Here is a 26,143-nt window from a genome sequence, read left to right on the forward strand (position 1 = left end):
TTGTATGGAAAGCAATTTTTGTTTATTTTCATAACCACAAATCATAGATTGTAAATAATTGGGACATGAGAAAAGTGCACCCATAATTAGGATTACACTGGTTTACATGTTTAATATGGAAAACTCCAGGGAATAACACATTATGCAAGCATTACATAGTATCAGTCCTGCCTTTTCACCCACCTGTGGGAAACTGCATTACCATAGATTAGGAATGGTATTGATAGCCACCTTTTTGTGCAATTATCGAGGTAATAATTTGGTTCTTCTGCTTGGAGTGTAAGAGGATCCAGTTCCCATTAAATTAAGGTCCCCTTGCATTGGGTAACATCCACACCATATATTTAAAGCATTTGGCTTTCCCCAGAGAATCCTGGGAACTGTAACTGGTTAAGGGTGCTGTGAATTGTAAGTCTATGAGAAGTAAACTATAGTTCCCAGGATTCCTTCAGGGAAGCCATGGGCTTTAAATGCGCTTAAAGTGTATGGCATGAGTGACTTTCGGAGGGCTTGCTAATGCAATGGCTGCCTATTCCCTGTTGATCCAAGTTCAAAGTTTTGTTGACATTTAAAACCCCTAAACAACTTGGGATCAGGAGACCTAGTAAACCATCTCCCCTGCTAGAGAGCAATCTAATCATTAAGCTCTTCCAAGGAGATCCACCAGCAGATTGTCACAGGTGACAACACAGAAGCAAGCCTTCTTGGTGGACAGCACCCATCTATTTAAATGCCCTCCCATGAGTAATTTGTGAAGCGGAGGCAGTAATGACCTCTCTCTCTATATATATATATATATGTTTACCCTGGCTTTCTGGACGCTTGATTTTTGTTTTATTTTGTACCCTGTGCTATTTGTGATGTTTAGTTGCATTTTGTCTTTATCTGCTTTAATGAAATGTTATCGAATATTGCTCTTTATATATTTATTACATTTCTATCCCACCCTTCCTCCCAAAGGAGCTGGGGGGCAGGGGGGCAAACATCAGAAAGTTGGAACAATGCAATGATGATGGTGGTGGTGATTTTATTAAGTAGACAAAAACTTTCTAAGTAAATAAATAGGCCCATGGAATCTCTGTGAGTCTTACTTCTGGGTAAACATGCAAAGGATTGAACTCCATAGTCAATTCAGTTCACTCTTGAAAACTCCACAAATGAGCTCATTTGCCAGCATGCATCTGCAACACAGATAGCATGTGTACAATATCAAAGACATGAGAAACTCAGTGCAAGAGCAGGATTAGGATGGTCATAGTCCTGCATTAAAGAGGGCGGTGAAGGTGACCTATATGAGGAAGATGGTCTGATCCCAAATGTGATTTGAAAATAATCCTAAGAAGGGAGACTAGGGAAGCCTGGAAGTTGCCCTTCAACTAATAATAATAATAATAAGTTTATTTATACCCTGCCCATCTAGCTGGGTTTCCTGGGGAGCATACTGGACACACACACAGCTCACTTGGCCACAGTCTTGTTCACCTCTATGGTGAGATGCATTTCTTTTGAAATTATAGCAATTATTTTGTATCTATGCATATACATTAACTCATGCAAATTACATACAAATTGGTGCCATCCTTGAGTCTCTTTTTTGTTGGTGATGCATTTCCTCTTTTTTAGCAAAAAATAACTGGCCACCTGAAGCATTATCTAGGCACTGCTTTATTAGTATTAGTATTAGTATTAGTATTAGTATTAGTATTAGTATTAGTATTAGTATTATTAGCTGCCCATCCGACTGGGTTGGCCCAGCCACTCTGAACAATCTAGAATGGTTTGCGATGATTGTGGTTTTGACAAAAGATTGGGAGGGGACCCAATCATGGTGAATGCTAGAAGGAAATGAGTCGTTTGCATGCAACTGAAGCAAAAAGCAAATCAGGAACCAGGCTGGAGTACAGTTGGCGGCGTCTTGGTCCAGAGAAGCAGAAGCAAGGGACAAATCAAGGCTAGAGGAAATGTAGGAGGCCTGAGCAGCAAGTAGGAGCTGGTGGCTTCTTGCCTAGAGAAGGGATCAAAGGATGATCTGGGAGCCAACAGAGAGGCTCTGCTCCTCCCTTTGCAATCAGGAGTTGTTATGAGCTAATAGTGCTGGGACTCTCCTCCCATCTGTGGACATGTTTTCATTCCCCAGTGGCTTAAGAGCTCTTACAGATTGGTGCCTGCTTTATTCTCCAGAGCAGTGTTGGTTCCTGGTGCTCCTTCACAATAAAATTAGAACTTGAGGTCTGTGAATTTACAGACCATATTTTGTAGCGCAGAAGTTCAAATGTGACCTGTGCGTGTATCCTCCGTAAAAGCAGGGGAAAAGGCGCGTCCCATTCATTACTTTTATGGTGTATTCTCATTTGTTATCCATTGATTCAACATTCTTCCTCCTTCACAAGTTTCACATTCTCTGTTTCACACGTATCACGTAGGTGACCACGTCATTCAACTGATGAAGTGGGCTCCTGACCATGAGCAAGCTTACATCACAGTAAATTTGCTCGCCTTTCAGGTGCCGCAAGACTTTGTTGTTACTTTTATTATGTCACCTCTATTGCACCTGGTCCTCGTTTCACTATTGACGCAGCAGCATGCATCACTATCACAGCAAAACTGGTCTTGAAAACACAAGTCTCCTAAAGCATTTCATTTACTTAATCAATGCTTAACTTAGATGATGTCATTTTTATAAGGCCTGTCACATGTAGATATTACTTGTGCAACTGCATAACTCTGCCAACTGCTGGGGATCCCAGCCATGTGCAGATCCATACACAAATAAGATCTGCATGATGCTATGATGCAAACGACGTCTTTCCTGACACATGGGACCTCAGTGTCTGCAAGCATCTGCAAGAGTATAATGTGAGCATCAACCTGAAGGCTGATGGCAAATTTTGTTTTAAAGTGCACTTTCAAAATTGATCTTATGTACACAAAAAGTTATTAAAGCTGCAAACATTCACAATTGGCTTAATCAAATTAAACTTATATTAAAATGCAACTTTACACTGTTTTGGAAACAATATGCAAAGGTTTTATTGTCTCTAATATACATTTTTAAAAGATTCAATTGCCGTATTTTTTGCTCTATAAGACTCACTTTTTCCCTCCTAAAAAGTAAGGGGAAATGTGTGTGCATCTTATGGAGCGAATGCAGGCTGCGCAGCTATCACAGAAGCCAGAACAGCAAGAGGGATTGCTGCTTTCACTGCGCAGCGATCCCTCTTGCTGTTCTGGTTTCTGAGATTCATAATATTTTCTTTCTTGTTTTCCTTCTCCAAAAACTAGGTGCATCTTGTGGTCTGGTGCGTCTTATAGAGCGAAAAATACTGTAACTATTCCTTCATGCAAAATATGTTACTTTCTGAATAAGGAATTAGCATTGTTCTTTGATATATATTCCCCTTATTTTACTTTAAACATGATCTAGTGCTTTTTTGGTGCTTTTTTGGTAAAATTTCAGTCCATTCTTGTATCATTCACAGCAACATTTTATGCTAATCCTATGCTGTTAAACTGCTGTATGTATCGGTTAAACAAACATATGCGTTTACACTGGGAGAGTTTCTCAAGCATTTAATCTTCTATTTTGTTTTATTTACACATATTGTTTTTATTCCTGTTTATATAGACACACCTTGTTCAGAATAACACTCAGTAATAAATTGATTTTCACAGAGGATGGCAGAAGACCACATTTCCTTCATAGAATCAATAGCCAAATATTTTTATTTCACAGTTCTGCCAGTATCTCTGTAAGCAAGTCTGCCCAAAACAGAATTGACAAATAAACTAGTAACATGAAAGTATAATTTTTATCACTTCCCCTTTTAATAGGAAAATGCAACAATGTAAAATCAAGCCAGATATTATTTCAATGAACAGAAAGAGCAAAGAGGAGCTAGAGAAATAAAAGAGAGAGAGGCAAAACTAGTTTTTCAAAGGTAATGGGCAAGTTATTTTATTTGTGTTAGTAGAACAAACTTAACTTCAGAAACTGTTAACAGCATCAGATGGTATTACATTTTAGCTGCATAAGAAAATGATATAGCACATGTTGAAAGATCAGAGTATCACCAGACTGATTCTGATGTGTGTGGAGTGCTCCACTCTCTCTTCACAGATCATCTGTTTCTGGAACACCATTTACCTCTGTAGGGTGTATAGTTATCATTATGGGAATATTCTCAGAGGTCCATCCTTTAGGAGTCCTGTTGAAAGACCGCCTGGTAGAAAGAGGATTGGCAAGGACCATAAATCGTGGATCATTTAGCAGGAGGAAGTTGAAATCTGGTACCTTGAACTTAACCAGTTTCGATGCTCTCTCAAAACCACCAAAAGGAGTGGCAACTCTGGACGACGGGGACAAGAGTAAAGGAAAGGTGAATCAAAACATATACTCACTCTGCTTTGAACCTACAATTAAAAGGGGTATTTCAGAACATTCATATGGTTTTTCTTTTGAAGCACTTGTTACTGGTTTCCTCTGTAGTACTTTTTAGTAGGTAGGTAGCCGTTATCTCACTAATCCTCATGGCAACCTTTTGAAGTAGGGCACTAGCGTTCCGATTTTACACCTGGGGTGGAACTGTGGTAGAAGGAGTGTGAGCTGACCAAGGTGATGCAGATATCTCATCAAGTCTAGCAACACTGGAACAAACCACGTCACTGAGAGAAGACAGGAGGAGTTCAGTGTGCATCAGACAATAAACCACTGCAAGAACTGTAGATGTAAGGGATTTACTATTCCATTCTCTCTAATAATGATGATTTGAATGGAAATAAGCATGCTACCTTACAGAAAAACCTTGAACAATTCAGCTGAATTGCTTTAGAGAAGTTAATACTGTAGTTGAAACTCATTGGTGCATAGGTGTGTGTAACTACAGTGGTACCTTGGGTTAAGTACTTAATTCGTTCCGGAGGTCTGTTCTTAACCTGAAACTGTTCTTAACCTGAAGCACCACTTTAGCTAATGGGGCCTCCCACTGCCGCCATGCCGCCAGAGCACGATTTCTGCTCTCATCCTGCAGCAAAGTTCTTAACCCAAGGTACTATTTCTGGGTTAGCGGAGTCTGTAACCTGAAGCATCTGTAACCCAAGGTACCACTGTAATCTCTTAATAGAAATGGTCAGAGACGACAGTCCTAGTCTAGATGGAGCAATGCTTTGACTCATTTTAAGACAGCTTCATATGTAAGTTCTATTTCATAACATATTGTCATTGTTTCCTAATGACATTGCCAAAAATATACACATGAGCTGTCTGGCTCCTCATAACCTTCAGCCTTGGATATTACAGGCAGATTTCTGAATGGTCAGGAAATAGCTTTCTAATATTTTAAAAGAAGTACCTTCTTAAAAACAAAATGTGTTACAACTAGATGAAATGTTCAGAATACACGTTTTCTGGATAGGGATCAACATAAAGAAGAGCAGAGTAATTAATTAGTTCAAGTTCAAGAGTAAATCTTCTGAAGCAATCATTTGGATGATGTCAAGGAGTTGTAATGCCCTACATTTTATGAAAGCAAAACATGTAATTTGAATCTGACTCATTGTATACAATCAAAACCCAGCATAATAAAGCTTGTTGATTGTAATAGAGAAGTGCAGGTCTTTTACACAGCAAAAAAAATATTAGCCTGAGCTTAGGTTCATTTCCCAGTTTTGTGACTTGCGAAAGCAGGTGACCATACATATGCAATGCAGTTACACAACAACCAGGAATGATTAATCACATATAATTGTAGGTTAGAACACAATCATTGTTGTGTGTTTCATGAAATGCAGTTCAGTTCCTATGTTTCAAATCTAGCCCAGAGAGCCCCAGTGTTGGTCTTTGTGAACTGATAAAACATTTGAAGGAGGTGGTATCCAGTTTTAACTTTTTTCTTCTAATGGAAACATGGGAAGCTGGCTGCTACAGTGGTACCTCAGGTTAAGTACTTAATTCGTTCCAGAGGTCCGTACTTAACCTGAAACTGTTCTTAACCTGAAGCACCACTTTAGCTAATGGGGCCTCCTGCTGCCGCCGGCCCGCCGGAGCACGATTTCTGTTCTCATCCTGAAGCAATGTTCTTAACCTGAAGCACTATTTCTGGGTTAACAGAGTCTGTAACCTGAAGCACATGTAACCTGAGGTACCACTGTACTGGATTAGATCATGGATCCATTTAGCTCAGCAATGTCGACAATGACTGGCAGCGGGTCTCCAAGATTTCAGACAGGGATCTCTCCCAGCCTTGTGTAGAGACGCTAGAGATGAACCTGGAACCTTTCACTTGCAAAGCACATGCTCTACCACTGAGCTACAGCCCTTCCTCAACACCACTATATTTCTTGTACCTTATTTCTGCCCCCCCCCCGTCATTCCCCCCCTTCTTGGTATGGTCAACAACAGTGTTTAGCAGTTCTTGCAAAAAGCAGTTGCTACCAAGCAGTCAGTGTGGGGAAAGCAACTTTACATTGCAATAGAAGAAAAGGATGCAGATTTGGATAAATGACTATTGTGGAATCAGTGGCTTAAAAGCTTGTGGCGCATATGCAGTACATGGCAACCTGCAGGTGATGGTTTTGCAGCTTGAGGAGTTGGGCTGCTGCATTCAGTGCAGTAACACAGAACAACTTCCAGATGGACTGGATTCCTTCTAGTGCTTTGAAAACAATCCATTTCAGGAGGGGAACTTTGCTTCACTGACAAGGGAGGGAGGCATAACCAGTCAAGCCTGCTTCTTGTTACATCCAGGCATTCTGTGGTGCCTCACTTCTCACCAAGGGTTCTTCTTTTGGATAGTTTTCCTTCTTGGGAAAAATGATAATAAAGGTGGAGGAAATTTCCTCCCCAATTCATTGCATAATTTTGAGGTGCCTTAAGTCAAGGATAACACAGGTTTCCTATTAGGGAAAAGGCAGGGTAGTAGTAGTAGTAATAATAATAATAATAATTAGTAATAATGGCCAACATGATGCCTGTTCCCTCTGTCTGGGCCAAACTAGGCATCTATTAATTGTGTGAATGTCATTAAAAAGTATTTTTGTTGTTATGTGAATAGCAGCAGTGGAGACAGGTGGGCAGCCTTCAGTCCATGGGGATGAAGAGTTTAACCCTTATCTTTTCCTGCCGCAGTCTCAACATCTTGTCTCTGATGCTGCTGTTTGGATTTCAAGGGAAGCTCCCACTGGCACCAGTGGGGGTTTCCCTTGACATACAAATATCAGAAAAGTAACTTTTGTCAGAACCATAGCACAGAGAGCGCTGAACTTGCCCGCCACATTCCACACAGTTCTGAGGTGATCAAGCTCTACCAAAATTACTGCTGATGTAACAAAGGTGTGTACTAATTGTATTCTCATCATTAATGTAACATCTTGTTTCTCTCTCAGAGAGGATGGGTCAAATTCAGTGTCCATATGCTGGAACACTTGTCCCACAAATATCCACTTGAATTTTTATTTCTTTTTGCTGCCAAGTGAATAATCTTCTCACTTTTTGTTTTGTTTTGTTTTGTTTTGTTTTGAAAGTTGTTTCCAGGACTTTGAGTTGCTTGGTCTGCAATCCTATACCCACCTAAGTGGAAGTCCCATTGAATTCAGTAAGACATTTCTAAACAAACATTTAGGATTACATAGTTTATTTACTTTTTTCTGCTGATGCTGCTTATCGGGTTTAGATCATCCTGACCTTATTTCAGCAACTGCTTTGTGTGTTTTGACTGCTTTATAGTTTTAGTGTGTTTTATGCTGCCTTTTATGGCTTTTGTTGTTTGAGGTGCTGTGCATTGGTTTGGGTCCTATTGTGGCAGAGACTGTGACTCATACATTTTTTCAAAAATAAATAAATGAAGTAATAATAAATAACATTTTCCTCCTAGGTCTCTTGGATCCTTTTAGCTGTCTTCTGAATCCATTCCAGGTTTGTTATGAATTGTCACAGCCGGATGTGAACACTACACCAATATGGTAGTGCCTGATAACTGAGGGGATGTTGCAGCTGAATTCAGTCTTTTTATCTGAGCCCATTCTATTAAAGTCAATAATAGCAGCTGATTAGAAACACACATTGCTTTCCTGGTGTAAAGCTTTTTTTAAAAAAACAGGTTCAGAAGTGGGAGTTGGCCTTCACAGTTCGATGATCAGGAATGAGTCTGTGTCTGATGTGAAAAACCCAGAATTACAATTCCTGGAAATATTTCTTCCTGCAGTGACACAACGCCAGCAGAAGGGCCTGACTCACTGAAAGAGTGGTGTCACTATTATATCACTGGGGTCTGTTGAAGGTGATGTCATTTTCTGCATTTTCCCCGAAACAGTAATCAAATTAATTACTTACAATGACTAGAGAGTATAGAGCCTAAAAATAGGCATTTGGTTGTTGGACTCTTATATGCAGCCAAGTAGAAATCTGACAGAAAGAAATATATGTGAGGAGTTGTGGGTTTTTGCTTTGGTTTAAAATACTTGCCCTGTTCTCACCCCACCCCAATCATTGCTTTCAGTTTCCCACAATTCCAGCTGGGTTGTCTTAACTGTATGTTTGGTGTGTTCCCCTCCCTGCCCCAAATTTGCTCTAAGTTCCTTGTTGGGCTTCTTTACTCCCACCATTTCCATGATTTCAAAGTAGGCTCTTGCACAGAAAGACTCAGGTTATCAGTAAAATAATATCAGAGGAGTTGGGGTCTTGAGAACAACTAGGCTTATTACCGTATTGGCCTGAATATAAGCTGCACCCGAACATAAGCTGCACCTTTAAAATTGAAGGGGGGGGGGAGATAAAAGACCCCAGTATAAGCCGCTTCATTCCTTGCTGCTCCTAACTGCATGCTGGCCGGGGGGGGGCATGCTGTGTTGCTGACGGCTTTTTCCCTTCCTCGCTCTCTTCCTTCCCGGCCTTGGGGGAGAGGACAGGGGACTACATATGGGGTGGGTGCTACTTCACCGCGCTCCTGTTGCAGTTTGCCCCGCGCTCCTGGCTGCATACTGTAAGGTCACGAATATAAGCTGCACTTAAAGTGTGGGAAAGTGTGGCTTATATTCAGGCCAATACAGTAAATCTTAGTGGCTTCAGTGAGGCCACCTGTGGTCAGGTTCGTAGCCTTACAGCACAACACAGCCGAGTTACACACTTTTCACTCCAGCTTAGACCCTATGGGAGATAGACGGGCATGTTCAGCATTAGCTGTACTGTACCCTTTGCCTTTAAGTGTCACAGGACACTCAGCTGTAGAAAACCATGGTTTGTTCTTGTGAGAGTGTGTCAGGATAAGCCTCAGACTTGCTTGCTCCCCACTGCGCTTCTTTGTTTGTGTGGGGAAGGGGGGTACGTGAGCTCAAGGTTCACCCCCAGCCTGGTCTTGTAACAACAACAAGCCATATCGTTTTGTTACAACTGAATGGGGCCTTTGTCTTGATTCATAGCTTATGCAATTATGAGATCACTTCCATCAGCATCTGTTGCATCATTTTATGAAGGGACCATATCCTCGGGAAGAACAGCCAGTACCAGGTTTGGCCATATATGGCGTCTTCCTCTCCCCCTTCCTCATCCTACTGCGTGGCTCCAAGGTGGCAAAAAACAGCTACCCAACTTTACGCTGCCCATGTGTTCCCCCCCCCCCACTGCATAGCCTTCTGAATGAGGGTGGATCTTGGCAGTCTATGAGAGAAGTTGGTGGCAGCTGCAGGAGGAATCAGAGGCTCCCTGTTGATAATGGCTGACCAGATTGTCGTTATCTCTATGCCAGGTACAATGTGGTAGGGCTCCACTTGCCAGCCACCTCACTCCTTACTTTGAGACATTTGCTTCTTTTGATTCTGCAGAATGGAAATACTAGTCTTGACCAGCTGCTAAAGGCATGCAGTGCCTGCTTCCTGTTTTCTGTAGCAATGGACTGCTACCTTTTGGCTTTCTGAAAGGATTTTTTGTGTTGTGTTAGTCACTTGGAATTAAATGCAAGCTATTCATTAAAGGGGAGAAAAACACACACACACCACACGCACTGTTTCAATAAATGAAATTACTGTATCAAGTTTGAATAAGCATGCGCCACAGCCTGGGTGTTTTGTAAAAATGTTCCCAAAATACTTCCAGTCAATGTCAACATGTCTAGAGCTTCTGCTAAAAGCCAGAGGACACCATTTGAAACGTAAACATTTTCTTTCTCTGTTCATCTCTTGCCGTTAGCACACTCGGCTCTTTGTATGCAATACTGTACCTAGATTTTATTTTCACAAGAATTTCACCAGCTTTTTGCTGGTTTTAAAAAGTCTGAAAATGTGGGGTTTTATAAAAAAAGGTATAAACAAGCGCAGAAATTCAGCTTCTTGTTGACGAAAGATTATCTAGTGACGTTGTCAGCTCTCAGATTCCCTAAGGGACAGAGAGGAACATGTGTGGCAACTGCGCCTGCCTCAGATCTTTGTGGGATTAGATCCCAACTCCCAAACCACAATTTGCATATCTATAAACCAAGAGATAGAGGGAGGATATAATGCCTATAAATATATGTGTGCCAAGGTCTTAACTGGTCTTACTCATTGGCCTCATGGCAGACAAAATAGTGGTTGTGGCACCTCTAGTGTAGGGGAATCTCAGCGTGCGATACAGCCTATTCTGTTCATTCTAAGACTGATGGTGTACACATACGAGTTAGTTCCTGAATTTAGTGTAATCCTGGATCAAAGGGTGAGGGGCTTGATACATTAATGGAATTAAATATACAGAAGAAAAGTTTTCAGTTCTCCCCGAAGCTTCTCTGGAGGCTTAGGGGCCCCCCTTGAACTATGTGTGATGGGGTGCAGTGCGAGGGGGGGAGGGGAAACTTTCTTTCTGCAAACTTTCTTCCATTCTTTTGTCTTAGTCTCTAAGCCACAGTTTCCACACAAATCCATCTCTTATAAAACTTGGTGTTTGTTTATTTATTTATTTATTGGTCAAAATTACCTGTTAAAGCTCTTAAAGTCAGGCAGCTCTGGCTTTGCTTCAGGCTTAAAGAGTTTGGGGTATAAGGCCTCCAACAGCTCTGGGTCGTTGCTGATGGCTTCAATCCAAGGTGATTGATAGTACTTTGGCACAGATGTAGTGTTGAACCTCTCAGGAGGAATTGTCTTCAGTGGTCCAGAATATCCTTCGAGAGGAAAATTATACACAGTGTTTGGATTTTGCAGTAGCAACCTCCCAACTGTCTCACGCAACATTCCAACTCATTCTCACCATGTCCCCTAGGCACCGCATAAGACATTCTACAATAATTGTCACTTAAAGATCATTTGATTAAGATTGTGGTTTCAGCCACAATCCTCAATGCTGCTCTTCTAAATTCTGTTGTAAACAATGGATTAACTCTGGCAAGAAAAGTCTAAGGATTTAATAGAATTTCAGCTGTGGCAGTATTAGACAAATATATCTTGGGTGATGGAGAGAAAGGTAGAAGACTGTGAGTGGAAAACTCTCGTCTCATGTACTCAAACTTTTTTTATATGCAACACTGGCATATTTAACACATATTCAAAATACACTGTAAAACCTGGAGATTTACCTGCAGTGATCTCACTTTGTAACACACAGGGGCAAAGCAAACTACAAAACACATCAAGTAAACTTTAAGTTTTTTTAAAGGCTTTAAAAAGCCCACCTGTTTCAAATGGCTTTTAATTGATGTCTTTTATGATGGCTCTGGAAAAGACTGGATTATATTTTATTGTACTGTTGGTTGGTGTAGCTTCTGGGATTTAAAAAGTTTTTATTATAATATGTTTGTATTTTTATGGTTGTATTTTGTTCTCCACTTTGGGTGGACTTGTTAGGGACATGTGGCTTACAGATATTTACATAAGGAAATAAATAAGTGTATATACAGACACATGTAACTAGTGTGGCCAAACTGTTGTGGAACCTCATTCAGATCACATTGCTCAGATGTAAAATCTGCCCTGTAAGATCCAGACCAGGAGAAGCAGGTTTGGCTAGTTTCCAGCAGAAACCAACTACAGTATGCACAAAGCTGATTGGCTGGCTCCTGAGATGTCATGAAGCCACTGGCTCTTCACACCCCAGAGCAGTTTTTAAAGTTTTTTTTTAAAAAAAACAACTTGTTGAGGGTTTTAAAATAATAATAAGGTGTGAAACAAATGTCTAATCATATCAACTTGGAAGATATTTGAAAAATAAAATCTAAAAGACAGGCAGCTTGCCTGAAGCATAGGGAAAGAAATGGAGAGAGAGAGAGGAAATCATTGTGGGATTCAGAAGAAAATAAGTGTGCAGTATGTGATGAGTAGGCAATATTCCTGCATGGGGGGGGGTTGGTCTAGATGTCCCTTGGGTCCCTTCCAGCTCTAAGATTCTATGAGTAAAGGCAACTAGGGAGGGAAGCCAAGACAACATTATTATTATTTTTTTTAAAAATGCACTGACTCCTATTTATCCACACATCTTTGCAAGGCATGCACGCATCTATAAGAGAGGGGAAAGCCCATTCAACACGAGCCAATCAAATTTTCAAAACATTTATGATGACATGTAGCCTCCAGCTATTTAAGCATGTGTTTGGCCAGTTAACATTGAGCTTCCAAGAGGGCATGTAATTGGTACAATGTACACATCATAACAGCAGATTCTTATGTGTGCTTTCTTGTGTGTAAGTTTCACTGTGCACAACAGAGTTTACTTTCAGGGAAGTTTGTGTAGGATTCCAGCCTTAATTAAATAAATCTATACATAAATATGGTGCTGAATCCATTATGCGGCAGTCGCACAAGTGGCGAAAAGGCTGTGATCAGTTTACAAATTATGCCCCCATAAATCTCTCAGCTCTTGTTTAGAAAAGGGCAGACAAAGAAAAGACTTCTTTGTTGCTCAGTGCCTCTAGATAAAGGAAACTCGTGTCCTTGCTACTGTATAAAATGTTCTTGCTACCAGAGAGCCAAATTGTCCTCCTATTTACTCTTGTATAAGGGTTTTCTTTCAAACATTCTTTCACGCTAAATATTGTATAATTGGTCAAGTCTGCATCCGCTGAAAGATTTCCCCTAACAACCAAAACAGACAGATAGATTTGCAGAGCTTTGTTGTGCATAAGATAACTCTGTTTGTGTGACCTCCCCTGACCTTTTTAATAAGATCTATTCATTTATGGTTGGTTTCAAATAAAGAAGCTACACATTTAGTAGATCCATGCCGAAGAACTTTGTGCCAACATTCTACAGATAGTAACTCAAAGATATAATCTCACTGAATTGGGCCTTCACAGGTTTTAGCACAATAAATGCAGAAGAATAAACCAAACCTCCTGCTTCAAGCTTGAACTTTTGTACCAGGGCATTTATATTTCCATAATAAGTGCTGTAGATTGTATAGAGGTAAATCCTAGTGTGACCTAAACCAGTAACTGCTGCTATTATGATGGCAACATGGGACATGATCTATTTTAATGCCATTTTATGAATTGCTTTTCATGGAAATTTCAAGGTGATTTAAAATTGTACAATAAAAAGGGCTGAAAAGAATTGCACGTACAAATGACTTATTTTGCACTCTGGACTATGAGTGAAAGGGTTGGGGAGAATGACCCTCATGCAAAAATCAACCTTGATTCACATGGGACTACTTCATATTGTGCTGCTGATACGTCATCAATTTTAATGGCAGATTTATGTGTTGGAAAGCAGTGAAGGTAGAGTTATCATGTGGTAACTTTTGCCCCTTTTGCCTTGGCTATCTCACAGAGGTCATAGGTGACTCATCTATGCTTCCACTAAAGATACCACACAGTAGGTCTCCTCTATGGAAGAATTTTGATTGTTTTTACTTTGCCCAGAAAATAAGAGGTTTGTCTGGCTGGGATATTCCACGGTGGCTTACCTGGGGCAAGGGTTTCGGGGTTCGGTGGACTCCGTGGATCGGGGGTATTAGGAGGTGTTGTTGGCGCATGCTCTTGAGCTGCCTCCATGCTGCTAGCATCCAACTGAATGCACTGTATGACCTCGCTGCGCTGCATTTGAATGATAAGAAATAGCACAGCTATCAGGTTCATAACAGAGACGCCAAAGGACTGCTGAAAACAGTGTCCTGGTTCCTTGGTGCTTCTTAACTGGCAAACTGATACACTAAATGCTTTGTTCAAGCATCTTCTTTTTTCCTGACCACTTTTTTTTTTTTGGCCTTCGTATTCTGCTGTCTGAGCACCACATACTCACAAGCACCCCGTTGAACTGCTGAAGTGTTATTCTTGTTTTAGACTTGTGGGATGAAGATGCCACAGAGATTAATTGGCTTTCTAAAGCTGGAATAGAAAGTATCTGGCAAGTTGGGAATGATAGGCCTCTTGTGCTCTAGGGAAACAAGTTATCTCTTAAAATATCCTTTTTCCTGAAGCAAAGGCTGTCAGATGGTGCCCTAATTTTAAAATGATGTACTCACTGTCCCCAACAAAACAAACAGACCTTATTCCAGAAACCTCACTACTTTAAGTGCCCTGATTCAGTTTGGATCCAGGTACATAATGGGGGGGAGGGGTTATAACCTTCCTTCCTTGACACCATGACCCTGATTCATACACACACACCCCACCCCACAAAGTTGCTATTAACTTTGGAGGGGAAAGCATTCTAGAATGGCCCCTCCTCCCCAAGTGCAGCAGCCCTGACCCAAATTGCCCTTCCTTGTTTGTCTTAGCAAAAGAAAAAATACGTTGGGAGATGTATTAGCACATTTCCTGCAACACCTTTGTGATGTCAGAGAGTAACTCTAAGAAGACCTTGAATTTAATAAAACATCTAGTCACAAAGCTGTCTAATAGCTCCAGCAATTGAGAGGGCTCTGATGGTTTCCGCCAAGTAGGACTCGCACATAGAACAAATGACGTTTCTGAGTGATGAAAGAAAATTGGGGATGATAAGTAACTGCTGTAATATTTAGGATGGAAATATCCCCCCAAGATGGAATTTGCCTGTTGGCTTGATTGGCAGCTTCCCCTCTCTCCCCATGCAGCTGAAATTCCCCATCTGTTAAAGAATTCTATCTTCCTTTGTGTTTGGTCATGCTTACCTCACTTGGACACCTAAATATTGGCTTTATCCCTAAGCAGTATCCATAATGAATTCCCGCAATGACACCTCAATTTGTAATCATGATAATAACCTTAGTGCAGGCCACTTCACAAAGATTAATGACAGGCTGGAGTGAGCCATTCTTTCTGCTGGGTCATTAGTTCCATAGCTGCATCCGAAGCCTTAATCACTGTTTCTTTAACATAGAATTAGAGCGCTCTAAAAAGTCAGAACCTTATTTTAGCCATGACATTGAAATGAAAAGGTTTGTAAGTATAGGCTGCCTTTGAGGACAATTTTCTGTAGGTATGGGGGGGGGGAGAGAAATACAAACAAGGCTTTAAAACAAGAGTCCTTGACTGAGAAATTCAAACAGATTTTGTCCACCCATAGGAGCCTTGACATAGCACAAGATTTACAATGCAGTTGTTTCCATGTTTACTCAAAATAGTGTGTTTTAATGTAATTTACCCCCTAGTTGTTACCCAGCAGGGCAACATCTGCACCATAAATTTAAAACCTTTGTCTTTAACACTTTAACAGTCATGGCTTCCTCAAAGGGATCTGGGAACTGTAGTTTGTGAAGAGTTGATTGTTAAACCACAATGGGAACTGTAGCTCTGTGAGGGAAACAGGAGTGTCCTATTTTTATTTTCTTTAAAAAATATTTACCTATATACCATAGCATCATAGAAATGTGGTCTGAATAGCCCTAGAGGGTCATTTAGTGCAGCCCCTTTCAATGCATCTACTGCAAAGGAAACAATTAAAAAAATCGTAACAACTCTCAGCACCCTTAGCAAACTACAGTTCCCATTTCTTTGTGGGGAAGTCATGGTGACTGAAAGTGGCATAATACTTGTACTGCTTTAACTGTATGCTATGGATGTGACTTAAGTATACTGTGGATTCCAGCTTTAGAATCCCTAGGCTAGTGCATGTAGTTATGATATGGGTTTTGGAGGTAAAACTATAGGGACTGAGGGGTGGAAATATAGCAGTTTATGCACAGAGTGTTAAGCTAGTTTTCTAAAATAGCTTCCACCTAAAAAAGGCAGCAAAGCAACCCCTTTGTCTCTCTGGAATGCAGAGATGTTTTTACTGGCATTTGTTTGAACTGACCTGAATAACTTGGTGCTTTGCCACTTGTGAGTGATGATCGTTTCCCATATATCTGGCAACGAGAACTGTAAGCTACACCACGTCAATGCATTTCAACTGACAGCAAAAGATTGAGCCCATCTTCTCGAGTCCTGGTATGGTGTCCTTTCCAGTTCTTAGATTGCCTCTGTAGCCCCCTAAGTCTAAGGGTGCATTCAGACATGGGGAAACATTGTGCTTGTTTCCCTCATTATGATATTAGCACTTTTGTCCCATTTTCTAAGGTTCTTTTCACAATGCAATACCCATTGTGTTGTGGAATTGTGGCTTTTGGACAGATAAACCGGCGTGTCAGTTTCACTTTTTGTTTCAATTGATACTGTACGGACCCTGTTTAATACCCTTATACTGTCTAGATTTGATCATTATAATGCTCTCTGGCATAAGATAATAATCTTCAGTCACTTTCCTCCTATTTTAGGTTCCACAACACATTTAGTTTGTCTTGTACCCTAAGTTTACCCATTCTTCTCTTCTTCTTTCTGCTCTTCCATTTTCTTATCAGACCCAATCTAATCTTCCTTTAGTAGTTTATAAATATCTCAAAACTCCTGCTTCTTATCTTTCTGATTGCATAGCTCTAGTCCTCATTCTTTATGGCCTAGTAGTACTTTGCTTCTTGTCAACCGCAAAATCTTATCTCTTATTTGTACCCCTTTCCTCTTTTTGTTCCTTATCCCTGGAATGCCCTGCCTCCTGATGTCAGAACACCTCCATCATTTTTTTATTTTATTTTAAACTACACCTGAATATTTGTTGTTTTCTCTGGTTTTTGCTTATTATCTCATTTCAGTTCCGGTTCCTTTCCTATTATACCCCTTCCTTTCACAATCTTACTTTGCCTTTTGGACTGCAAACTGGGTGCAGGACCTGGCTGCAATCTAATTTTTTTGTATGAGGCTTTGCTTGGTAGCCTTTCAACAATAATAAAAATTTGTCATATTTTTGACGTATCCATTGCTATTTCTTCCTATCTGTATGGTTCCTATCTCTTGCCCTTGCTTCTATATTATTATTATTATTATTATTATTATTATTATTATTATTATTATTATTATTACCCTGCCTTCTTCCCAAAGGACTAAGGGCAGCATATGCTTGTTTATTTTTTTGTGATTTAGTGTTCTCACCTTTTATTCTAGTCTACTTCCTTCTGCCCTTTGCTATCAGAGTTTCTGGGCTCTTAACTGTTCTCTGCTACCTCATATCCTGTCCTTCCATGCTGAAATCAGATTGCTTTATCCCTTGTCTGCAGTGGCTTATGATAGTAGTATCTTGTTTTACATCTAATATTCAGGACTGTAGTACTTCTAGCTATTAAACAGAATGAACGGCAGACAGACCTTTTTAAGCCCCTTGAGATTCTTGTTCTTGCCCCTTGAGATTCACTTTGATGAGTCACTAATTGTGCAGGCCAGACATGCACAAAAAAGTGATAGAGTGTGAAATACTCACATTTCTTGGCTTGCTGGATAAAAAGTGAAGATTTTCATATGTGTATTTGTCAGATCTCCGTTGGCGCATCTTGAATAGCCGCGCTCCTCTGTTACTTAACAATGACAACTCTTCCAACATGATGTCCCTGGGGATACTGACCTTTTTTCCAAGGTCTATTCCAGGTGATTCTGCAAAATAATATAAGTACACATTTCTTAGAAAAATTCTTCCAGGTAATTGGTATGATTCAGCTAAAGTTAAGCTCTGGTAAATTCTGTTGATTTCAGTGGGAGGGTTCAACAGAGGCAAAGCAAAGCTGGGTGTGATCCCTTAAGCAAGAGACCATCAGCGGACTTTTTCACCCATAGACATCATGAGAACGTGCAAACGGTTTTTACTTGCCACAGAAACCCAATGGGGATTTGGGAGAGAAAAGGCTGTTACTTCCATACAGCAACTCTCACTTCATAAATTCATGAAACCAACATATGTAGTCTAGATTAAACCAAAGATTCATGTTGATAGGATGCATGGGATGCTAGGATACACAGCCCACACATGCAAACCATGAGGGGAAAATGGCAGGGACTGAGTCACTCAGTGGTCTCTGGGCTCCAGAAAAGTATCAGTGGTGCACTGATGACAACTGGACACCTTTGTGTGGCATTGGTCCATAGAATCTCCATGTTCAGAGGCAGGATAATAGAATTGTAGCGTGGGAAGGGACCCTGAGGGTCATCTAGTCCAACCACCTGCAATGCAGGTATTTCAATTAAATAATACATGACAGGTGGCCATCCAACCTCTGCTTAAAAACCACCAAAGAAACCGTCCACCACCTCTCGTGGAAGTTTGTTACACGGTCAAGCAGCTCTTACTATAGAATAATATAGATCCCACTGAATTCCAGTTACCCCAAAGCAACAGTTAGGGTGGTGAGCTATTGCCTTCATGCTATGACAATAATAAAGATTTGGATTGGATTGACTTGTGGGTTTTCTGGAGTCATTTGGGTGGCCAATGAGGAGCACTCAATGGATTTTTTGTTTAACTGAATATCTCAGTCCACTGCTGACATTAATTGTGTCCATTGATATGTATGAGTCCTCAAAGCACTTAACTTTGACTGGATGATACTTGAACTGGGACATCCAGTTTCTACACTGTTATGGGAGGCCCAGAAGGCCTTGGCAGGTTGCAAGTGGGTGTCTCTGAGGGTACCCACTGGTGCCATATTGGGGACGCCAGATCTAGAAAATATGGACTGAGTTTTCCCACCTCCCAGTCAAAGAATGCAATCAGAGCTCTATCGGAGAAAAGCTCTTTTATGTACCACCTCTCAGGTACATAAAACTATGGGATCAGGGTCTCTGTCATTTTATTTTATAGGAGGAAATACTATTTTTTCCACAGACAAATCCTCTTTATTTTTAAATTTCTGTCTCATGAATCTTGAATTATCCCCAAATGTTTTTCCCTGGCCAGCCAGCCAGTTGGTATTTTCCACAGGAAAGTGGGAGAAACTCAAAATGAATCTTCCAGAAAGTAAGTGTGGTTTTAGTCTGGCAGTCCTCTTTCAAATGTAAATAGCGATGAACAAAAACTCAGAAAATGTGTTTTGAGTTGGGTAAGTTCAGACCTCAAAAACAACAGCAGGACATCCTGTGTAGCATGAAGAAGGTTAATAAGCTGTGTTAATTAATGTGGTGTTATGAAACTTGCAGGGAGCAATTCTCAGAGTGCTGAAACAACAATGAAGGGTAATGTATTGTCTCTGCTGCCTAACAGTGCAAAAGCTCAACATTTAACTACATTCTGTATGCGGGGTGCAAGTGAGTGAGTTTTGCTTCCCTTGCAGACCATACAGCACATGTTGCTCTCTAGATGGACTGATTTATTTATTTATAGCCTTTATATTCCACCTTTTTCTCCAAGGATCTTAAAGTGGTGTACACAGTTCTCCCCTCATTTACCGCATTTTTTTGTGTATAAGACTAGGTTTCCCCCCTAAAAAAATAATGTCAAAAATTAGGGGGTGTCATACACAGATACATCATCCCCCCATTTTATTAAATCTGAGTCCCCCAAAATAGTGGGAATCTTATACATGGGAGCGTCTTATAGACGGAAAAATACAGTAATCCCCAGATCAGCTTTCAGGCAAGTGAAACCAGAACCAGAGCCAATCTCCTTACCCATCCTGACTGCCTAACAGTTGACCAGTATTGTAAGAGCTAAGAATGCTGATCACAGATTTAGAAATAAGTTCAGAGAAGTCAGTAGCTCACAAAACATTTTACTAGCTTGTCTGCCTATACATACCAACACAAGTCATTTGTGGCATATCCACAGTCCTCCCTCATTCCTCAAATGACTGATTTCTCATACAAAGAAATTTCCCTGCCTGGCCACCTGGAGAAAATTCTTACTTGCCACTGACAAAGAGCTGAGTGATAAGCTGGCATATGTATCTGGGAAAATGCATGTGCAAGTGTTGTTACATCAACAGCGATCCCTGATTTTCCGGGCTGGAGTTGGTGATTGAAGCCACTAAGCATTATTTCTGTGAATAAGAACCAAGCATTCATTCAAACAGCTTGACTATAGTTGGAAAACTATATCTTATTTCTTAAAAAATGCTGCAAATCCTATGTGTGTTTATTTGTCAGTATATTCCACTAAACTCAGTAGGATTTATTTCCGTGTAGATGTGCACAGGGTTGAGGACAAGAGATTTCAAAAGAACTGGTAGCAGTCAGTTGCATATTTGTTTTTCTGTAAGAATTTGTGCTTATGCTATCCTTCAGTATAAGAATTTACATTTATACCATCAAAATAACTAATGAATAAAATCCTACAGCAAAATTCCCCAAGGTGATTTGTAACATCGTAGCATAAGATTACAGCAAATAAAGCATTGGCACATTAGAATCCAGCTGCTAAACCATGGTGCCTATGAGCGATATGTATACTTCTGGATAATATTCTCTTTCTGTACCATAATCAACTTATTCCAACCGAAAATCAAAAATACTTTCAGATTTCAAAATGGCATTTGGGTTTAGGTCTGGACTCACTGCTTTAGGCTGTAATCCTAAACACACTTACTAGGGATTAAAGCCCCTACTGAACTTTGTGGGGTGTACCCTGGAATAAACATGCTTGAGATTGCACTGCACAACGTCTCTTGTCTTAATAAAACAGGGTTTGCTGGCTTTTGCAGACTGACCTCTTGTACATCGCTTGCTAGTGAACATTATATATTTGAACTTGATTAATCCCTCAAACACATGCTTCTCTCGGCCTTTCTGATCCAGAACTTTCATTAGTCATCTCATGTTTCAAGTGAGGATTTAAACCACTTTGTGTGTCTAGGCAGCTTCCCAGAAATGTTAAGTGTGAGATTAATTTGAGCCTTCTGTCAATTAAAACATAATTCTGCAGTCTGTTTCAATTAAGCTGTGCATAGATCTTGTCTGATGTTAGCTAAGTGCAAAGAGGATGAGGAGAAGAAAAGGTGGAGACAAGAGGAAGCCAATCTCATATAGGAAATTCACATGAGAACCCAAAATAGAAGGATTCCTACTGACTTCTGTCAGCCATGGAGCAGTAGACCCAGTCAAATCAATGGGCTTGTTCAATTTAATTGGCAGTTCTAGGCACATATACCTAGGACTTACTCCTGGGTAAGAATGGGTGGATTTGTCCATTTTCATTTCCCTACATTTCTAATTTTTCCAATAGACAGTTCAGCCCTCTACATTTCCACAACATTTTGTGGGAGGGGGGCAGGGATGTTATGTCCTCACGAAAATTTATCAGCATTTTATTTTGAATTTATTCTAAAATACACATTTTTGTATGCAATTTTCCTTAGTGTTTTAATTTTTGCATTTATATACAGTAATGCATTTTGTATGATTTTATTTTACTATTGTACACATTTTTATACACACTTTACCCTAGTATATGCCTTTTTATTTCTATTTTACATATTACTTGGCTGGGGAATTGCATTACAAAATTCAGAGAAGTGCAGATTTTGAAGGTTAGTTGTGTTCTGGTTCCCATATTGTTCTGGAAAGTGTAAATTAAGGAAGTTCATCTTTAAAAGCAAACTGCATCAAATTTCTTCTCCATCCCTACTCCCAGGAAAGTCCTATTGAACTCAAACAGGCTCATTTCTGAGTAGACTTATACAGAATTCTACAGTTAATTAAGCAATTCTTCAGGTCTAATGCAGTTTACACCGTCATAAACATCACACTATGTTGATGTTGTTTATCTTCATTCCAAAAAAAAAATAATATGAACACAAATTTGTATGATGGGGAAAAGATGAAGTTTATGGTGAGAAATTCAGATTTTGCCAGAGGGAGGATGAATTTATCTTTCTCTGGAAAGATTACAGCACTTCCTATGTGAAACAAAATGATTTAGTGGATATAAAGGAAATAATATAATATAAAGGAAAAAGCCAGTCAACAGATTGGGCTTATTATAATATTTTACATCTGGCTCCTAAACACAACACATGCATTTACTGAAACACATTGGACAGGGTGATTTGATTGGTGGAATTACTTAATTAAAATAAGAAAGTTTCACATTAAAAATGTTTAAGATGTCCTTTTCCCTATTATTTTTTTAAAAAACAAGTTTTCTCCATTATTAAATAATAAAACCAAATTTCCACCATTATTATTATTATTAATATTATTATTAAATCTGCTCATCAGATTAAAGGGACAGAACCAGGGTATTATTTATGGTTGAATTATAGCTCAGTCAGTAGAGCATGAGGCTCTGAATCTTAAAGTTGTGGGTTTGGGCCACCACGTTGGGCAAAAAAGTTCCTGCATTGCAGAGGTTTGGACTAGATGACTCTCATAGTCCCTTCCAACCCTACAATTCTATGATTATGTGATCTGAAGAAACTTCAATGTGTTCTGCCTTTCATTACAAAATTATGGCTTGGATCGCTTCCTTTCACTGATGACTCCTTCCACTAGAGAAAGGGAAGCTTTTGAATTTGGACCTATGTGTTTTGCAGCACTAGAGAGCAACAACGCTTCAAAAGAGAGAGAATGAATAAGGATACTCCCCCCCCCAATAGAAATAGATGTGTTGTCATACCCATTCTGAAAATAAAATTCCTATGTGAGCTAATAAGGGGCCGTAATAACTCTTAGGCACTATGATCCCTTTTCCAGTTTCGTATTTAATAATTAAAATAATTAACACAGTGTAACTAGCTGCACATGCTTTTGCTGTGGTCACAGCAAACCTCTTGATGGCCTAATTGTTTTGATCCATGGCTGCATGAAATGGCCGACTGTCCATGGGCATAGCTGTCAACTTTCCCCCCTTTTTAAGGGAAATTCCCTTATTCCCAAAAGGATTCCTCGCAAGAAAAGGGAAAAGTTGACAGCTATGTCCATAGGATGCCAGGTTAAATGGTGGCAGCCCTAGTATGAGGGAGAAAAATTATGCAATGGGAGTCTCTATGAAGTATGTGTCTATCTGCCTTCAGTTTGCAAATTCAAAGGGAACTTCAGAGCTGAGTTTTACAATTGCTGGATTCATGTCACCCAGAAAAGTGGACTTTCATGTTCACAGGACCATTTTATATTACTAGTTTTAGGTTCTGTTTCCAGTCCACAGACAGTGCAAGCGAGGATCTGAGCATATGGTATTCAAATGACCACTTTCCCATGTGCATATCCTATCTGGGCTGAATGGAAATACATTCAGAAATGGGGCCATATGGCATTGCCCTAACATACGATGAAACCAGGAAATAAATTAACCACAGAACACTTGAAGTCTTTGGAAAACTTTTGCAAAACCCATCTCCCTGCCAGCTTGCACTGGTATGAGGGAAGGAAAAATCTGAAAACAGACCAGCCCTTGAGATAGAAACAGGCCTTGGCTGAGTCTCCTGAAAAGGCAGGTCACTGGATTTTCTCCTGCTCTCTAACAGGGCTTATGATATCACAAACAAGCCAGTGGGGGAATGCCTAGTCAAGCAGATTTTTGTAATATTAACTTCAAAATGCAGAATTCTTGACCATTTCAGGAAACACTTTTTCACATTTAGCTGACATAAACTTGTATGTGATTATTAAAGTTTACGATCACACATCATCTTACTCCAAAAAACTAATAGTGAAATTTCAAAATAATAATAATAATAATAATAATAATAATAATAATAATAATAATAATAATAATAATAATATAATAATCAGGGTGTACTAGCAAAACTGGGAGCCATAGAGCTATGGGTGTATATGCCTTGGTTTCTAATAGAGAAATGTCAGACAGCAAACCCATCCAATAAAATGACAGACAAGTGACATTTCTGGAAGAGGCAGGGGAAAATCTTATCTAGCCACTAGATAAGAACAGCCTGGTTTTGCATGTGAGTGAATATGTGTGCATAAACTGACTGAAGAATGTTTGGGTGTTTAGGTGTGAGATTCAGCATTTGGGGTGGGTGAAGAGAAGAGGGTGCTATGATCTGGGGGCCTACCCTCAGTAGCGGTCTTCAGATAAAGGCTGCTTAGCTCCACTGGTTTGGTCATCTCTATAGTAAGCCATATTTCCTACTGCTTCTTGTGGAAATGTAGATCAGTCAAACAAGCCTGTCAGAATTCTCCTCCAAAGATGGCATAAAACCCAACTGCAAAACATTTCTTAACAGAGATTAGTTGGGAACTGCGCCTTGAATGGTTGGATAAGACTACAGACAGCTTTGAGTGGGTGGAGGCGGAAATTGAAACACAGCGTATATTGCAAATATCCTTGCGGGGGGTTTTTTTTGTTGCAATTTTTGAAAATGCAAAAGACAACTCTGAAACTGAGGAGAGATACATCTTCCCTGCGTGAATAGTTCTGTAATAGGGAATCCAGACATATTAACCCCCCTCCCCAAATAATATTCCGAAAGTCAATCCCAGGCAGAATGTACATCAGCTGTTAGATTACTTCATTCCTCCACAACAGTTGTTCATCTGAAAATAGCTTTCAAATGAAAAGAGGCAACTACAAAAGGATTAGTTACCATAGGCAGCATGATAGCCCCATGAGATTATTTATGGCAGCACACCCAGAGGCAAAGCTGTAAGAAAGTTAATGCTATAAGATTAAAAAGAAAGGTTAGAGAGTGACAAGGGACATACAGTCATAACAGGGATTTAACGCTATACCATTTCTCTGGATTTCTTTCATGATGGCGGATGCTTGCTGCTTCCTCTCTTTGACCATGTCAGAATGTGAGAGCATTGTAATAGTCCGGTGCGATTTTATTACTAGAAGGAGAAGGGAAAGAGACATTTTGATGCTATTCAGTAATGGCCTCAGGAGCTGAATAATATTCTGTGTTTTTAACTTCAGCTATCGGGAACTGTTTCTTGCACACAGAGGAAAGGATGCATGTTGTGCTAACACTGCATATGAAGCCCCAACGAGTCAACTGTTTCTTGAATGTACAAAGCGAACTACGTGACACAGTGACACGGGCCTTCTTACCTCTTCGCATGCCTGCTTATCTTCACAAGGATGGGCAATCAGTTTCCATATTGTATATACAGTGGTACCTCGGGTTAAGTACTTACCGTATTTTTTGCTCTATAAGACTCACTTTTTTCCCTCCTAAAAAGTAAGGGGAAATGTGTGTGCGTCTTATGGAGTGAATGCAGGCTGCGCAGCTATCCCAGAAGCCAGAACAGCAAGAGGGATTGCTGCTTTCACTGCGCAGCGATCCCTCTTGCTGTTCTGGCTTCTGAGGTTCAGAATATTTTTTCCCTTGTTTTCCTCCTCAAAAAACTAGGTGCGTCTTGTGGTCTGGTGCGTCTTATAGAGCGAAAAATACGGTAATTCGTTCCGGAGGTCCGTTCTTAACCTGAAACTGTTCTTAACCTGAATCACCACTTTAGCTAATGGGGCCTCCTGCTGCCGGAGCACGATTTCTGTTCTCATTCTGAAGCAAAGTTCTTAACCCGAGGCACTATTTCTGGGTTAGCGGGTCTGTAACCTGAAGTGTATGTAACCTGAGGTACCACTGTATAGATATATACTCATCCATGACTGACTTCAGTGTTATTTCCCTACCTGAAGCCTCTGAAACACCACATCTTTTACAAACCCTCCAAAAATTGATGAAATAGTCAAATCTTTGAGCTAGCACATGTTATTCAGCAACCATCTAGAGAAATAAGCATTGCAAAACAAGTGCAAGAAATTGTATGTTGTCCATTTACTGTTCGTAAGTTTAGAAGTGGCCGGCTCATAGGACAACCAATGTCAGATTATTTCAGGAAACAATACACTTACCTTATTGTTCTGGAGAACAGTGATGCTGATGCTTTGGGTGAAGTTTATGGAGTTTGTGATGAATGGGGATGACCTATCCGGTCCCGAGTGATTTCTATGCTTGTTCTTGGGTCTGCATGATGCCTTGTACCAAGACAAACTGGGGACTGACCCTCTCCAAAAAGAT

At 40.1% G+C, this 26,143-nt stretch overlaps 1 protein-coding gene and 1 long non-coding RNA gene across 4 annotated transcripts; both read right to left on the reverse strand.

Moving 5' to 3' along the window:
* Nucleotides 1-25,433, reverse strand: LOC308594803. The gene is made up of 2 exons (XR_014011628.1): nt 25,286-25,433; nt 1-3,093 (listed from the first exon to the last, which is right to left on the reverse strand). It is a non-coding gene; the product is annotated as an uncharacterized lncRNA (long non-coding RNA).
* MYOZ2 (myozenin 2) lies at nt 3,926-26,143 on the reverse strand. Of its 3 annotated transcripts, XM_081208212.1 has the most exons (6): nt 25,978-26,143; nt 24,852-24,953; nt 17,659-17,828; nt 13,856-13,985; nt 10,937-11,120; nt 3,926-4,346 (listed from the first exon to the last, which is right to left on the reverse strand). In XM_081208212.1, exons 2-6 carry the CDS (start codon nt 24,925-24,927, stop codon nt 4,112-4,114), a joined length of 795 nt encoding a protein of 264 aa, XP_081064338.1. In that variant the 5' UTR covers nt 24,928-24,953; nt 25,978-26,143; the 3' UTR covers nt 3,926-4,111. The 3 variants fall into 3 exon arrangements, with proteins under 3 accessions (XP_081064338.1, XP_081064340.1, XP_081064339.1); XM_081208214.1 differs by lacking the exon at nt 25,978-26,143 and having other exon boundaries at nt 24,825-24,938; XM_081208213.1 differs by lacking the exons at nt 24,852-24,953; nt 25,978-26,143 and adding an exon at nt 24,176-24,319.

Source organism: Podarcis bocagei, assembly GCF_964188305.1.
Source record: "Podarcis bocagei genome assembly, chromosome: 9".
NCBI lineage: Eukaryota > Metazoa > Chordata > Lepidosauria > Squamata > Lacertidae > Podarcis > Podarcis bocagei.